This window comes from Leuciscus leuciscus, assembly GCF_965113295.1.
Source record: "Leuciscus leuciscus genome assembly, chromosome: 5".
In the NCBI taxonomy this organism is placed as follows: domain Eukaryota; kingdom Metazoa; phylum Chordata; class Actinopteri; order Cypriniformes; family Leuciscidae; genus Leuciscus; species Leuciscus leuciscus.
Genome location: NC_138729.1, coordinates 47,378,307 through 47,394,742, shown reverse-complemented (window position 1 = coordinate 47,394,742; position 16,436 = coordinate 47,378,307). Strand labels below are relative to the sequence as shown.

General features: G+C 37.8%; 1 protein-coding gene across 4 annotated transcripts in view; it reads left to right on the top strand.

Moving 5' to 3' along the window:
* Positions 1 to 16,421, top strand: part of susd1 (sushi domain containing 1) — a 20,667-nt gene extending 4,246 nt beyond the window's left edge. For 3 of the 4 annotated variants that reach the window (XM_082171072.1, XM_082171071.1, XM_082171070.1), the window contains 18 exons: positions 34 to 177; positions 314 to 463; positions 2,695 to 2,847; positions 7,362 to 7,541; positions 7,744 to 7,923; positions 8,009 to 8,188; positions 9,266 to 9,445; positions 9,564 to 9,743; positions 10,554 to 10,733; positions 10,897 to 11,076; positions 12,534 to 12,698; positions 13,770 to 13,861; positions 13,954 to 14,140; positions 14,790 to 14,883; positions 15,643 to 15,898; positions 15,991 to 16,030; positions 16,136 to 16,229; positions 16,321 to 16,421. In XM_082171072.1, the coding sequence (XP_082027198.1) occupies positions 34 to 177; positions 314 to 463; positions 2,695 to 2,847; positions 7,362 to 7,541; positions 7,744 to 7,923; positions 8,009 to 8,188; positions 9,266 to 9,445; positions 9,564 to 9,743; positions 10,554 to 10,733; positions 10,897 to 11,076; positions 12,534 to 12,698; positions 13,770 to 13,861; positions 13,954 to 14,140; positions 14,790 to 14,883; positions 15,643 to 15,898; positions 15,991 to 16,030; positions 16,136 to 16,229; positions 16,321 to 16,366 (2,681 nt within the window). In that variant the 3' untranslated portion in view covers positions 16,367 to 16,421. The remainder of the gene's footprint in view (positions 1 to 33; positions 178 to 313; positions 464 to 2,694; positions 2,848 to 7,361; positions 7,542 to 7,743; positions 7,924 to 8,008; positions 8,189 to 9,265; positions 9,446 to 9,563; positions 9,744 to 10,553; positions 10,734 to 10,896; positions 11,077 to 12,533; positions 12,699 to 13,769; positions 13,862 to 13,953; positions 14,141 to 14,789; positions 14,884 to 15,642; positions 15,899 to 15,990; positions 16,031 to 16,135; positions 16,230 to 16,320) is intronic. The other variant, XM_082171073.1, reaches the window with a different exon arrangement.
* Positions 16,422 to 16,436: the final 15 nt, after the last annotated feature.

Below are 16,436 nucleotides of genomic sequence, written 5' to 3'. Positions count from 1 at the left end.
ATATATATACAGTTTTTTCATTCTTCTCCTCAGATATAAGAGTGAATGCAAACAGAGTGGATGTTTGTGCCTCTTGCCATCAAAAAGCTACCTGTGATGATAAAACTGACGGATCTGGGGGGAAAGTGTGCAACTGCATGTATGGATTTGTCGGCAACGGAAGGACTCATTGCCAAGGTTTGATTATCCTGAGTACTATGTTTTTTTGATTGATAAACAGATAGGCTATGCTGTTTTAAATTTCATTTTTTTATGGGGCTTCTGTAAATACACAAATCTGTACATCACTGTATTTATTGCTCCGGTTTTACAGATAAAGATGAGTGTCAGCTGGGTAGAATCTGTGGCGATCACACTAAGTGTCACAACACGTACGGCAGCTATTACTGCACCTGTCTTGCAGGCTACAGCCCGTCCAATCACATGAACACATTCATACCCAATGATGGAACGTACTGCCGTGGTGAGTCTTCAGTTCAGTAAATGAATGCATTTGTGGAGCCATATCATTTGGGCCCCAGCATGTGTTCCCCATATCATTGTTGTTTTGCTGATTGTGTTTCTCAAACATGTGCAGAGATGTTACAGGATGGGTGTGAACATGGTGTGGCAAGTGATATATCCTGAATGGGATAATTTGCTAAACAAGTTCTGAGAAATGTATTGCACAACAGTGGCTCAAAAATGTCAAACAGGAGTTGCTTCACATGAAATGTGTCAAAATACATTAAAGGACACACTTATCCTGGCTAACAACAACAACAACAAAAATAACAAACTAAAAAATATATTTTTTTAAACTGAGAAATTAACAGCACAGCGCAAAGAAACATTTCTTTATAACTAATAACGGCCACATTACATGTTGGGTTGAAATGCGCCATCTTGATAAACAGATTATTTATAGTAATCATATTAAATAATTATTTGTATAACACATTTCAAACATTTAATGCAGCTTGAAAGGCTGTACATATCAGAAAACAAACCATATTAACCTGTTATCTGTCACCACCCTTTCTGATCATACATCTGAACTTAAATGGCTGTAATCCATAATTGCTTTGGAATATAGACCTATAGTCTCTTTTTTAAAGAAGACACTCAGCAGAGTATTGCAGAAGTGAAAGCTTTAAAAAAAGGTTATAGAAGTTTAGGTTCACTGTAAAGCATACTGAAATAAAAAAAAAATTGTATGGGAGGTTAATAAAGGCCTTCTAAAGTGAAGCGATGTGTTAGAGTAAGAAAATATCCATATTTAAAAGTTTATCACGAACACATCACTTCACGTCAGAAGGCCTTTATTAACCTCCCAGAGCCGCGTGAAGCACTTTTATCATGGATAGATGCACTTTGATGGACTTCAAAACAGAAACGGCCATTCACTGCCATTATAAAGCTTGGAAGAGCCAGGACATTTTTTTCAATGTAACTCTGATTGTATTCGTCTGAAAGAAGAATTTAATATACACCTTGGATGGTTTGAGAGTGAGTAAATCATAGGCTAATTTTCATTTTTGGGTGAAATAATCCTTTAACAGTCTAAGAAAGTGATTCATTAAAAAAAAAAAAAAAAAAAAAATTCCAATACTTTTTAATGTCTATGGGCATCTTATAGGTTTACTTTATAAAGATTTTACTCATTTGGAAGCCCTTGTTATAGATTTCAATGTAATCGTTTTAGTGTCCAAAAAAAAAAAAAAAAATTACGTTTCTTTGATTGCATATTGCTGCACCTTTTAATTTCATATTCTTATATGTATTCCTTTATTTATTTTTTCACGTGGCTTTATTTATTTTTTTACGTGGCTGTCAGAGTTGATTGGCTCCAAATAAGCGCACGACGATAGAGAATTCAAAGAACAATCTTTAATCACAAATACTCAGGAAACTACAGGGCAAACGTAGGAGAAATAGCAAAACAACGTAAACGAGACAGAACCGAGAACTGAATGAATTGAAGGCTTAAATACATTAGGGGGTTGCACAGACTAGTGGACTTTAATGCTCTGCCATGATCCTTGAATCTTGACGTCGACTAGTAGCTGATCATGGCCTATAGAGGGCGCAACAGGATAATAAATCTTTGAAGTCTACTTTTACGATTCGTTTCCAACAGTTAAAATGACAAATACTGTAAATGAATACTCAGAGAGTGCTCCATAAGATATGTTTGATTATACCATCTGGTATAATACTATCATTCACACGCAGTCACTCTCTCTCTCACTAATGCATTCATATAAATGTAATCTTTACTGTGCTACTTTATCTGCGTCTGATTTAGAACGAGCAGAAATATGTGAGAAATATAACAACAAGATTTGATACAAATAAGCTGTTTTGTAGGAGCGCTGAGTCAAATGCCATAGCTGTGCACAAGGCAACCCGTTCAGGCCTATTTGTTCATTAATGACGTCATCAGTGACTAAGCTTTAATCACACAATTGTCGGCTTAAAAAAAAAACCTGTTCAACCCCTAAAATACACAAACTGAGTAATCAACGGAAAACAGAACAGGTGCATAAATTAGGAACTATGGAAACTAATAAGGCAAACTAGAACAGGGAAAACAGAACCAAAACTAAACAGACCGATTTCCATTTTACAGTAGCACTAAAATGCTGTCATAATAGACTCTGTTTTCAGGCAGCACATTTCTCCTCTCACTCCATGATGTTGTTTTGTCTGTAGATCTGGACGAGTGCAGCGTGCAGGGGGTCTGTGGTGAAGGAGGTCTCTGCCAAAACACAGATGGAGATTTCACCTGCTCCTGTCAGATCGGTTACACAGTCCAGGGTGGACCAGAACCCTTTAATCCAAACCGAGACGCATCTTACTGCAAGGGTAAGAATGGGGCCAATGTCCTTTACATTAACAAATCACTCATTTGGTCCTCTTATCACCTGAACCTGAAATCTCCTGAACTGTTTTATCATATTACAGCTGCAATATATGAATGAATGAATGAATGAATGAATTAATTAATTAATTAATGAAAAGATATGGAAACACTTTAGTTTAGGGTTAATTGTTACTATTAATGCTTATTGGCATGCATATCATTATGCGCATCATTACTAAGGCCCTGATATTTAGATGTGTTTTGGTCGATCGGATCACGAGGCAACGCTAAATAGAAGTTTAAACAGGGTCTAAAATATTTCGAGCTTGTCCACTTTCAACCACTTCCAGAGGTAGTGGAAAACGCATTCGACCGGATTGCTTTCGTAGTGTAAATGCTCATGTGGTCGAATGTGTTCAAACAGCCACAAAAGACCGTCTACTCGTCTCCGCCTACTGACCTAATGCATGGGAAGAGCGCTAACCAGACGGGATTAAAATTTTTGTCGGCTGAAGACCTAAGTTTGGTTTGAAGACAAGAAATTATGGAGCACAATGTTCTCTCACCCTGATTTCTATCACACACTCAGTGTTCGTCTGGTCTTCCGGTTGTCAGAGCAGAAGCGAAAGGTGCTGCTCTCCGTGTGTTTTTCCGTCATCTCCGGTCGCGTTCATACGTAAATTGCGCCAGCGTATTTCATCCAAAAAAGTCCATACGTTTAGGCTTCCCTGCCCCATAGACCCTCCCATTGAAGAAATCAGGACAGAAGTGGTTGAAAGTGGACAAAAGAGATTAAAACACAAGATGTTAACAGATGTCTCCCTCCTCTACTTGTGATCCGATCGACCAAAAACACCTTAATACCAGGAGTAAACAGGGCCTAAGATCTGTTTATTAGTACTTATAAAGCACATATTAATGCCTTATTCTGCATGACCATATTCTACATCCCTTAATCCTACCCACTAGCTAAACCTAACAACTACCTTACTAACTATTAATTAGCAGTAATTAGGAGTTTATTGATGCAAAAGTTGTAGTTAATAGTTAGTAAATAGTGAGAATTGGACCCTAATCTATAGAATGCCCACATATATTAATAGTGGTACTTGCTTAGGACATTAATGTTTCTTCAAAAATTTAGTGGCTTATTAAGGAGAGGTGTGCTTTTAGTTTTCTAAATGATATAATTCACCGGATTAAAAAATCTCATAGATTTACATTGGAGAGGAGACCTGAGCCATATCTAGAGACCAGAATATCAGACATTTTACTTGGCAACCACCTAGTAATGCCCTAGTAACCATCCAGAGAACCTGAGCAAGCACTTACATTTACATTTACATTTACATTTACATTTATTCATTTAGCTGACGCTTTTATACAAAGCGACTTACAATTGCTATATACGTCAGAGGTCGCACGCCTCTGGAGCAACTAGGGGTTAAGTGTCTTGCTCAGGGACACATTGGTGTCTCACAGTGGATTCGAACCCGGGTCTCTCACACCAAAGGCATGTGTCTTATCCATTGCGCCACCACCACCCCGCGCCACCACCACTTAGCAGCACACCTGTCACATCCACCGTCTTCCTCATCTGTATTTGTACTACACTCCCCAGAATCCTCCTTGGCGCACACCTGCATTCACTCTCCTCTAAGTAATTATCATCATCACCTGTACCTTGTCATCTCACCCCTTTATATTCAGCACTCAACCTTCAGTCTTCATCTGGTCTCGTCTATACGTCTACATATGATACAGACTCTCTGCCATACTTACCTGTATGCCTACCTACGATCCTGATCTTCTCAGCCTGTCATCATTCCATCTTCTAAGGAACTCCTTCATCATCATTTGCATCTGCAAGAGAAAGAGAGACTTTGTTATCATTCAGTTAAGCTTCATCCAATTATCTACTTCCTGTTTACTCACCTTTCACGCTGTGTCCGATCCATTCTGCTATTAAAATATCAAACTTACCATCTTGCCTGCTTCGTTTGTATGAAACCTGACAGAAGACCAGATCAAGATGCAGAATCCTTCGGATTCCAGAATGAGGGTCCTCTCCGCCATGGCCACCCGAAGGGTCCTCTCCGCCATGGCCACCCGAAGGGTCCTCTCCGCCATGGCCACCCGAAGGGTCCTCTCCGCCATGGTCACCCGAAGGGTCCTCTCCGCCATGGTCACCCGAAGGGTCCTCTCCGCCATGGTCACCCGAAGGGTCCTCTCCGCCATGGTCACCCGAAGGGTCCTCTCCGCCATGGTCACCCGAAGGGTCCTCTCCGCCATGGCCACCCGATGGGTCCTCTTCGCCATGGCCACCTCCTCAGCCTTCTTCACCATGGCCACCTCCTCAGCCTTCTTCACCATGGCCGCCCGAAGGGAAGTCTCCACCATGGCCGCCTGAGGGGTCGTCTCCACCATGGCCGCCCGAAGGGAAGTCTCCGCCATGGTCCCCTGACCAGTCTGCTCCGCCATGGCCGTCTAGACCATCCTGGAGTCCGTCCATCTACACCCGGTCCACCTCCCCATCACGGACTCCAGGATGCCCACCCCCCCTCCCGTGTTCTGCTGCTTTCGGCATGGGTCGCGCCTTGCGGGAGGGGGGAGTAATGTCACATCCACCGTCTGTCTTCCTCATCTGTCTTTGCACTACACTCCCCAGAATCCTCCTTGGCGTACACCTGCATTCACTCTCCTCTAAGTAATTATCATCATCACCTGTACCTTGTCATCTCACCCCTTTATATTCAGCACTCAACCTTCAGTCTTCATCTGGTCTCGTCTATACGTCTACATATGATACAGACTCTCTGCCATACTTACCTGTATTCCTACCTACAATCCTGATCTTCTCAGCCTGTCATCATTCCGTCTTCTAAGGAACTCCTTCATCATCATTTGCATCTGCAAGAGAAAGAGAGACTTTGTTATCATTCAGTTAAGCTTCATCCAATTATCTACTTCCTGTTTACTCACCTTTCACGCTGTGTCTGATCCATTCTGCTGTTAAAATATCAAACTTACCATCTTGCCTGCTTCGTTTGTACGAAACCTGACAACACCATAGTAACTATACAGCACAAATACTTTAAAATCACCTCGAACCCTCTAAAAACCACTTTGCTATGGCCTAGCAATTGCTAAGTATCTCCAAACCAGTGTGTTTATGATTACAATAATGCATTTAAATGATATGATTACAAATAATAGTTTGCAATATCAAGCAACTTAATGATTTATGGTTTTGTAAAGCTAAAATAAAAATAATAAGAAACCAAAAATGTATGCACCTCTTGATGGAAGTAAATGTTCTGATGTTATTTCCATCAAGAGGTGCATACATTTTTGCTGAAGATCTTGTTTTGACGATGCAGGAGTCCAGCACTCTGTAAAGTCTCCTCCTCCAGCACATCCAAAAGACTTTCAATGAATTTAAAGGGGTGGTATAATGCCCTTTTCACAAGATGTAAAATAAGTCTCTGATGTCCCCAGAGTGTGTATGTGAAGTTTTAGCTCAAAATACCCCACAGATATACAGATATAAGTTGTCACTTTTTGAGGGTGAGCAAAAACGCACCGTTTTTGTGCCTGTCCCTTTAAATGCAAATGAGATGCTTCTCCCAGCACAGGGGGCGGAGCTTCAACAGCTTGTGTCCTTTTACCTCACACAGACATGCACTGGAAATTTAAAAAACGTTTAGCCTTTTATGTTCAAACCGGAGTCAGAAAGATGGAGAGACTCAAGAAGAGGTGACAACATGTAGACAACATTTCTGAATGGTTTGTTGATGAATTTATGTAGCTTATGTGTAGTTATCTTCTAGTCATTGATTAGCATATTCTGTCTTGATAATCTATAAATCGTGTTCCGGGGGCGGGGTTTATGTACATTTTAGGGTTCATGATGTCACTAACCTGGGAAGAATGTCATGTAGTCCCTACCAGCTGTTTGTTGTAGTCCTTAAAAAGCAATTTCTTTAGAACAAAATATCTCCCTTTGCTTTGAACTTTGAGCGTCGTAACTTTGCAGATGTTGTTTATGTTCAAACAACAATCTTACACACTAACTAAAGTTAGAAAAGTGAAATCATAATCAACCACCCCTTTAAGCTCTGGACTCAGAGGTGCTGATTCATGTGTGAAAGTGATTCTTCATGCTCCCTCATAACCATTCTTTCACAATTTGAGCCTGGTGAATCTTTACATTGCCATCCTAGAATATGGCCATGATGTGTCTTCATACATGGTTGTTTTAGTAATGAAAAGCTACACACTCCATCAATTAGGATCAGAAGAACTGTTGCCAAACATATAACATGCTAGAAACATAATAATCACTGCAATAATGATTCAATCATAGACTCTTAAGCATTTTCCTATCTAATCCCAAACAGCAAGTTTTTTTGGGGGGGGGGGGGGGGGGGGGCAGGCAGTGTATATAATGTTATTAATATTAATGTTAAATTCTGTTGAAGTAATGGACCTGTTTTTCTGTCTATGGTTTGTATAGTGATAGATTGCGGGTCTCCTCCTTCAGTCCTCCACGCCGACCGGCTCTCCCCCACTATCACACACTACAGCAGTGAACTCCAGTACGGCTGCCGGGAGGGGTTTCAGTGGAAGAGAGGACAGAATTCATCCGTCTGTGGTCTGGATGGAAAGTGGCACGGACCAAGTTTGGTCTGTGAAGGTAATGTTTACATTTGAGGAAAAAATGACTGTCTGCACGATTATCACATTAGGTGTGTGACACCGCATTTCCAACCCATTTTGCTTCCATAATTTTGATGTACACTATACAAAAAAGTGTAGGGATCACACACACAGGCTTATACAAATTCATTGCATATTTTACTGTCACCTGACATAAAATATAATCGATTTCTTCGTAGAAGTGGACTGTGGAGAACCTCATGTTATGCCTCATTCAAAAATGGTTTGGAATAACATCTCTCGAATGGGATCATTGGCGCTGTATGTGTGTGACCCACAGTTTTTTAACAGTGGACGTGAGAATGTGTCGGTATGTACTGCTCATGGGACATGGAGCCGGCCTGACTTCCAGTGTGAAGGTATCTGCTTCTGTTACTATGTCGACAGAAATATGACTGCGTATCTCAAGCAAAGAATCAGTTGAGATTGTTTATGTGTGTTTAGAGATACAATGCGGTTCTCCTCCGGTTCTGCCTCACTCAGTGTTATTCTGGAATGGTGTCAGTAAGATTGGTTCTGTGGCTCTGTATAACTGTGTAACTGGATATCACAGTTTGGATACAGGAAATGAGTCCGTGTGTAAAACCGACGGTCAGTGGAGTAACCCAGACTATTCTTGTGAAGGTACAGAGATTTTTTTTCTTTTTAAAGAAAGTTTTAAAGGCATAGTTCACCCAAAAAATTCAAATTGTCACAATTTATTCACATTTATTTGTTTATTTTATTCATGTCAACACGAGTTTCTTGCTTCCCTGTAGAAATCAAAATAATTGATTTTCCAGGAAATCCTGGCTGTTCTTGTCTATACATTGAAAGAATTTTATGTTTTATGCAAAAATTATGTTCTTCCTCAGTATTTTTGTCTTGAATTCCAGTACAAATATCTAAACATTTTTAAATCAAGATACATTTACTTGAGAAGCAAAATGACATCAGATATTTAGTCTTGTTTTCTGAAAAATTTATCAAAATGAAGTGAGTTTGTGCATAAAACAAGAAAAAAATATTTGGCAGTGGGATCAGAAAAAGAAACTTAATTTAAGTAGATATGACTTATATTTTGTCTTTGTTTTAAGCATAAACTCACATATTTTTGACATGTCACAAAACAAGACTTAATATCTTTAGTCATTTTGCTTCTCAAGCATGTATCTTGATTTAAGAACGTTTAGATATTTGCGCTGGAAAAGAAGACAAAAATTCTGAGGAAGGACATCATTTTTTTGCAGTACAGTCGAATTGAAATTATAATGACAAAAAAGCACTGAACAAGTATCTCAGAAGCAGTCCTTAACACTCTATTCGCTATTATTCAAATCTTCTGAGGACATAGGAAGTGCTTTCTGTGTCATTCTGCATATTCACACTTTTTTCTTATACACTCTTAAAAATAAAGGTTCCAAAAGGTTTTTTTTCCAGCAATGCCAGAGAAGAACCATTTTAAGTTCCACAAAGAACCTTCAATAAAAAACAGTTCTCAAAATAAATTTTTTTTTTTCTAAGTATGAAAAGACAAAAAAATTTCATCACTTTTAAAATTTGTGCAATGGAAAAATTCTGTGGACGTTAAAGGTACCTTATGTAACCATCAATGCCAATAAAGAGCCTTTATTTTTAAGAGTGTATAAGCAATGTTATTCCTCTGCTCTTCATACTGCAGTGATTCGGTCATAAATTGACATGTCATTTCCTTCTCAACAGAGATTGTGTGTGGAGAGCCTCCTATACTGCCCCTCACTGTACAGATATGGAATGGCAGAGTCACATTTAACAGCACTGTAACATATCACTGCACACACGGTTACTATCCTAAACAAGGGCATAATATATCTGTGTGCGCTGAGAACGGTTATTGGACGAAACCTACTCTGTTGTGTGAAGGTAATAGTTTGCATGCTTTTTCAATTTTTTTACTCAAAGTAAATAAATGAATAAATGAACTGATTTTTTCTTTAATGTGTAAACTGAAGATATTTTCAAGGTTTTTGTTGTTTCTCAGAGGTGAACTGTGGCATACCGCCTTCTCCCCCCCTCTCTGTTATGATATGGAGAGGAGACATTAAAGTTGGATCTAGTGTGTCTTATAAGTGCATTGAAGGATTTCATAATGTTAGGGAAGGAGATACGTCAGTTTGCGATTCAGAGGGAATCTGGAGTGAGCCTGATTTTCTGTGCCAAGGTATATTTTTGCACTTTTATTTCTTGTTGGCATGTTTACCCCCTTTATTTTGTGAACGGGTCATTCTCAAGAAACGGTGCAATTTAGGTCTCTGTCAAGTCAAATCAAGTCACAGATTGTTTCAAAGCAGCTTCACAATAATAAAAAATAAAATAATATTATTACTGTTCTTCAATTATGAAACAAAACCAATTTCAGCTGTAAAGCAACTCTAAAAAGACAGTGTCATTCAACTCAGTTTAGTCCAATGTTGATTCAAATTAGTTCAATAACTGTGTGAATGTTAAAAAAGTTCATTAGTTATGAAGCAAAATCTGTTCAACTATAAAGCAGCTCTACAGAAGACAATAGTGTCATTATTCAGCTCAAGTCAGTGTTGATTCAGTTTAGTTCAGTAAAAGTGCTGTCAAATTATGAAAACAAGCTTAAATCAGCTATATAGCTCTACAGAAGGCAATAATGTTGATTCAATTCAGTTCAATAACCATGTTGATGTTTCAGAGTTCATGAAACAAATCCGATTGAGCAATAAAGCAGCTCTACAGAAGACAATTTTCATTGTTGATATTAGTAAGTATGATATGATAGTGCTATAATAAGTCATTGATTATTTAATAGATGTAACTATTAAGTGAATTAGACATTTTTGAATAATAACTCTTGAATTGCGTGTTTATGGGGGCGTGAGAATGAAGGGAAAGGTTGACCATTTCATGAGAATGACCTATGTAATATTTCAGTGCTGTCCTCTTTAATAAGCTGATAATATATATGCACATGTACAGTGTGTCTGTATGTGTGTTTGTTTAGAAGTAGACTGTGGCGTCCCGGTCTCACTACCTCACTCAGTTGTGTTGTGGAATAGCAGCTCCAGTCTGGGCTCTGTGGCCCTCTATGTGTGTGAAGCTGGATATCGCACTGTGGGTGAAGGAAATGTGTCTCTGTGTAACTCAAATGCAGAGTGGAGCAAAGTTAACATGAGATGTGAAGGTACTGACAACATTCTGTCATCATTTACTCACCTTCACATCATTTAAAACAAAATGCTGCTTTACACTTTAGGTCATCATAGTTTCAATGGGAAATGGTGAGATTTGCAGCATTTTTGCAGTGGTCTTTATTTCTAACGCTCTACACTGGTCTCAATAAACAGAGATAAACTGTGGACCTCCCCCAGAATTCCCACTAACAGATATAGAGTGGAACAAAGCGTCTGTACTGGGCAGTGTGGTTCAGTACAAATGTAAATATGGACTCAAACAGGAGAGTGACAAAAACACGTCAACGTGTACATCAGATGGGACGTGGGAAAAAGTGTCTGTAACGTGTATAGGTAAACAATTTAATTCCTAATAATGACATACACTATGTTTAAAGGTTTGGGGTCAATTATTAGTTTTAATTATTTAACTCTTAACATTAAATTGATCAAAAGTGAGATCACAAAAATTTCCACAAAATGCAGTCCAAATGTTTTAAACAATTGATAAAAATAAGAAATGTTTCTTAAGGAACAAATCAGCATATAATGATTTCTGAAGGATCATGTGACACTGAAGACTGGTGTAATGATGCCGAAAATGCAGCTTTCAACCAGATGGAACTGGATAATATTCTGATTGTTCCAAACCAATCTGACTTCTGACCTATAATGCTGCCTGAATCATAATCATACACTGTTCGTTCATTGGCCAGAGGAGAACTGGCCCACAGACCGAGCCTGGGTTCTCCCAAGGTTTTTTTTCTCCATGCTGTCACCTGATGGAGTTTTGGTTCCTTGCCACTGTCGCCTTTTCCCACCTTTGTTGCCATTGGCTTGGCTTGCTTAGTTGGAGACATTAAATTTAACATTAAATTTAATATTCAACAATAATTTTGATCTGCCTGCATTGACACTATTATACAAGAACTGAACTGGACGATGACATCACTGTTTATATATTCATATATATATTCAAACGAACTAAATTTATTTTAACTTTTAACTTTTTTAAAACAAAAATGAAACATCACTGAACTTACTTAAGCTGGACTGTGATGCTATTTTCTTCTGGAAACACACTTTTTTGCTTTATTTTCCTGTTATCTCTGTAAAGCTGCTTTCAAAAAGCGCTATATAAATAAATGTGACTTGACTTTGCATCACAGGAATAAATTATATTTAAATATTATTCAAATAGAAAACAGTTATTTTAAATTGTAATAATATTTCACAATTTTTCTGCATTTTTATTTTTTTCCCATCAAATACATGCAGTCTTGGTGAGCATAAGATACTTATTCCAAAAAAGAAAATATCACTGACCCCAAACTTTTGAACATTAGTGTAAATACCATGAATATCATACATACTGCATTTTCACAGGGGTTTATTTGTCACATGGGAAGCAATTACAAGATCTATATTTTAGTAACTAGTCCAAAAAATGAAACTAACACAATATCACACAGGGCTTTATTCAACTAATTTTACGTAGAGAATGTTGTGGAAAGTTACTTTTTTTCTTGACTGTAGTGTGATACCAACTTTTAAATGAAGTTTTTTTTTCCCTGTGTAATAATAGTGGAAATGTTCAATATATATATATATTTTTTTTTGTAGTTAAGCTGACTGTCAGAAATAAACCTACAGTATGACGACTAATCCACAAGGACAAATTACAATGAGAAAAAGAGAACAAAATCACATCCTTATATTCTGTCACAAATGTCCTATATTCGGATCAACATATTTCAGAACAATATCTGGAATGATATTCATAACCATTTCTGTGTGTTTTCTCTCTATAGCACACTGTGGCCCTGCACCAGAGGTGCCGCACGCAGAGGTAGCATGGGACAACAACACTGCAGTGATCCACCGCTGTGTTAAAGGACACTACAGACACACAGGAAGTGACATTTCAATATGTGACATCACAGGAAAGTGGCAGATAGCCACCCTGCATTGCAAAGGTAAACACACACGCTGTCAGACAGATTGCAACCTGTCTTTTGAAAATCATATTTCAAATGTTACAAAAACAGCCTTTTTCCACCTTAGAAACATTGCTAAGCTACGTAATATGCTATCAGTTTCTGATGCAGAAAAGTTAGTTCATGCATTCATGACCTCGAGACTGGATTACTGTAATGCTTTATTAGCTGGTTGTCCTGCATCCTCAATAAACAAGCTACAGTTAGTCCAAAATGCCGCCGCTAGAGTTCTTACGAGATCAAGAAAATATGATCATATAACACCGATTTTATCATCACTGCATTGGTTACCTATAAAGCTCCGTATTAATTATAAGGTATTGCTACTGACTTATAAAGCCCTAAACGGCTTAGCTCCAGTTTATTTAACGGATCTTCTATCGCCCTATAATCCATCGCGCTCTTTAAGATCACTAAATTCAAGGCTTTTGGTCATACCTAGGATATCCAGAACCACCAAAGGAGGGAGAGCATTTTCACATTTGGCTCCAAAACTCTGGAATAGTCTTCCTGATACTGTTCGTTGCTCAGACTCGCTCTCCCAGTTTAAAACTAGATTAAAGTCGCATCTCTTCAGCCAGGCATTCATATAATCCTACAGTTCAAACTACAATCCGGCCTCTAGCTCATAAATGCCAGAGGAGAACTGGCCCCCGACTGAGCCTGGGTTCTCCCAAGGTTTTTTTTCTCCATTAGGTCACCTGATGGAGTTTTAGGACACCATTAGGTCACTTGATGGAGTTTTTCGGTTCCTTGCCACTGTTGCCTTTGGCTTGCTCAGTTGGGGATATTTTGGGGATATTTAATTTAATTTTATCAATCAATAAATTCCTCTTGAAACAAACTTTGTTGTATTATTTTAATTTAATACTGTGAAGCTGCTTTGATACAATCTGTATTGTGAAAAGCGCTATACAAATATACTTGACTTGACTTGTCATTGTTCAGCAAAAGTGTTTGAAATCAATTAAAACATAGTGTGACATAGCCAAAAGAGTGGTCGTTGCCATCAAATCTGGTCTAAAATGCTTCTTATTCTCTGTGTTCCAGAGCTCAAACTGATAATTAATGATCTGGTGGTGATTAATGAAAGATGTCTGCACTGGAATGCAGAGAACGAGGGATATATGGAGAAATACACAGTGAGTATTCATCAGTTCATTTTAGCTATATCCTTTGCACTGTTGTTGTCTCTCAATCATGAAATGAGGTTGTATGTGACATCTCAACACAGGTGACGTTCGTTGGATTGCGAGACTTTGATCGGCTGTTTAGTGACAGGAGAAAAAAGAAGTTCAGCTCCACTGCCCCGCTGCCGGTTCTCTGTCTAAATCTCCTGCCTGCTACAAACTACACCATAACCATTACAGCCGAGTCCACACGAGCCACGTCTACAGTGACAGCAAACACTAGCATACCAGGTACAAAACAAAAGCTGCAAACATCCACAACATTTAGTTTTATAAGTAATAGGTTTTTAAATTACGTGCACTCTAAAAAATACTACACTGGCTCAACTTTAAAGATTAAGGTAACAATTTGAATACATCTTTTTTTTTAAGTAACACCGTGTAAATATTTACTGAGTAAATACCGTGAGACTTTTATAGACAGACTAACCCAATTTGTTTAGTACAAAAGTAAGTTGAACCAACTAATTTTAATTCCAATGTTTTGGGGTGCACTGTTGAATTGTTGACAATAAGACCAGGAACATGCATTAAAGGGATAGTTCACCCAAAAATGAATATTCTGTCATCATTTACTCACCCTCAAGTTGTTCCGAACCTGTATGAGATTCTTTGCTCTATTGAACACAAAAGAAGATATTTTTAAAAAATGTTGGTAATTAAACAGTTGACAGTAGCCATTGACTTCCATAGTAGAAAAAAAAAATAGTCAATGGCTTCCGTCAACTGTCTGGTTACCAACATTCTTCAAAATATCTTCTTTTGTGTGGATTTATGAGTGCCATTGTGTGGTGCTTACTGACATCCAAAACAATACAATTAATTCTCGTTGTCCTTGTATTTTGATTTGGACACTGTACTTCTTGTGTTCTGTTACTAGTCCCCCCCACACCAGTAATCAAATACAGTGAAGTAGAGGCTTCATCGCCCACTCTCAGATTATGGAGATCGACCAACACACTTGACTCAATATGGTAAAGACGCTTAACATTTCTTAAGAGTTAATGTAACACTATAGAATAAGGTTTCATTAGTTAACATTAGTTAACTACTTTAGTTAACATGAACTGCACTTCTACAGCATTTATTAATCTTAGTTAATGTTGATTTCAGCATTTACTAATACATTATTAAAATCAAAAGTTGTATTTGTTAACATTAGTTAATGCACTGTGAACAAACAATGAACAGCTGGATTTTTATTTACTAATAGTATCAAGGATTAATACATACAGTAACAAATGTATTGCTCATGGTTAGTTTATGTTAGTTTAATACATTATCTATATGTATTCAAATATCTAAGACCAGACTTGAAAATGCTTCTAATTTGCATTCTTTTCTCATTTAAAACAAAAGTTTTGATAAAAAATTATATTATCAGCATTAGAATTTTTGAAATAATTTATGTTTTTGGTGTGTCATAAAAATACAACTGTTCAATGTTATGCTACTGAAGTTTAGGTCCATCAAATAATATTAACAGATACACATTTTCAAATTAACATTAACTAAGATTAATAAATGCTTTGGAAGTATTTTAATTTTTTTGTTAGTTAATGTTAACTAATAAAGTTATTAAATATAGTGTTATCAAAAATGCATATGAAATCCTAAAACTGCTTATTTACAGGTTTATAAAAAAAAAAACCTTGCAATTTGATCCCACTGCATATACTAGATAATTGAATATTCAGTTGCTGTGAATGTCTTTTTGTGTCTCATGTCTTCAGTATGTACCAGGTGTTCGTGTTCCCAGTCGAGGGTGTGATGCTGTTTGACTGCACCTCGTCTGTAAGTCCGCGGTTCTTCTCGCAGCAGACATGTGACCGAGGGTACGTCACGGCCCAGATCCAGCTCAGTGGTCTGAGTGCAGAGCTGAACTTCACTGTTGGGGATCAGCAGCTCTATGGAGACTTCTACAACGCACCTCTGGAAAACGGAAAAGACTATTATATTATCCTCCGCACTGTATGTCAGTGGGGAAAGGTGGGAAGACATCTTAAGACAACCTGTAAAATTAGTGCATTAAAAATGATTTTAATTTTCTTTAACTTCTCTCTCTGTGTTTTCTTTATTAGTCTAGAACACAGTCTTGTGTAATCTGGGCTAAGGCCCGAGGTAAGGATCATAAATCTCTCTAACACTGCTTTGTGCTACCTGCAAACTCTATGTAAAAAATAACCCGGCGTGGTTCAGTGTAAACCGTTTCTTTTCTCACATTAGGAACATCCTACATCATGAAGATGTCTGCTCTTGTAACTGTTGGATCCATAAGTGCTGTTGGCTTAGTCATTGTCATAGGATACTGGTACAGCTGGTGAGATCGCATTGAAAGGATCAAATTTTGTGCCTTGTATTTCCTTTAAGCACTGTCAAATTATTTTCTTTTTTTTCTTCTTTTTTTACAGGTACTGTAAAAAGTCCAGTCCCAGATTTTTTTCTCCAGTTTTATAAACAATCTTCACACACTGATTCCTTTGTTCTGAAATAAAACTGTTTGCGATACTGATATTGTGTCATCTTT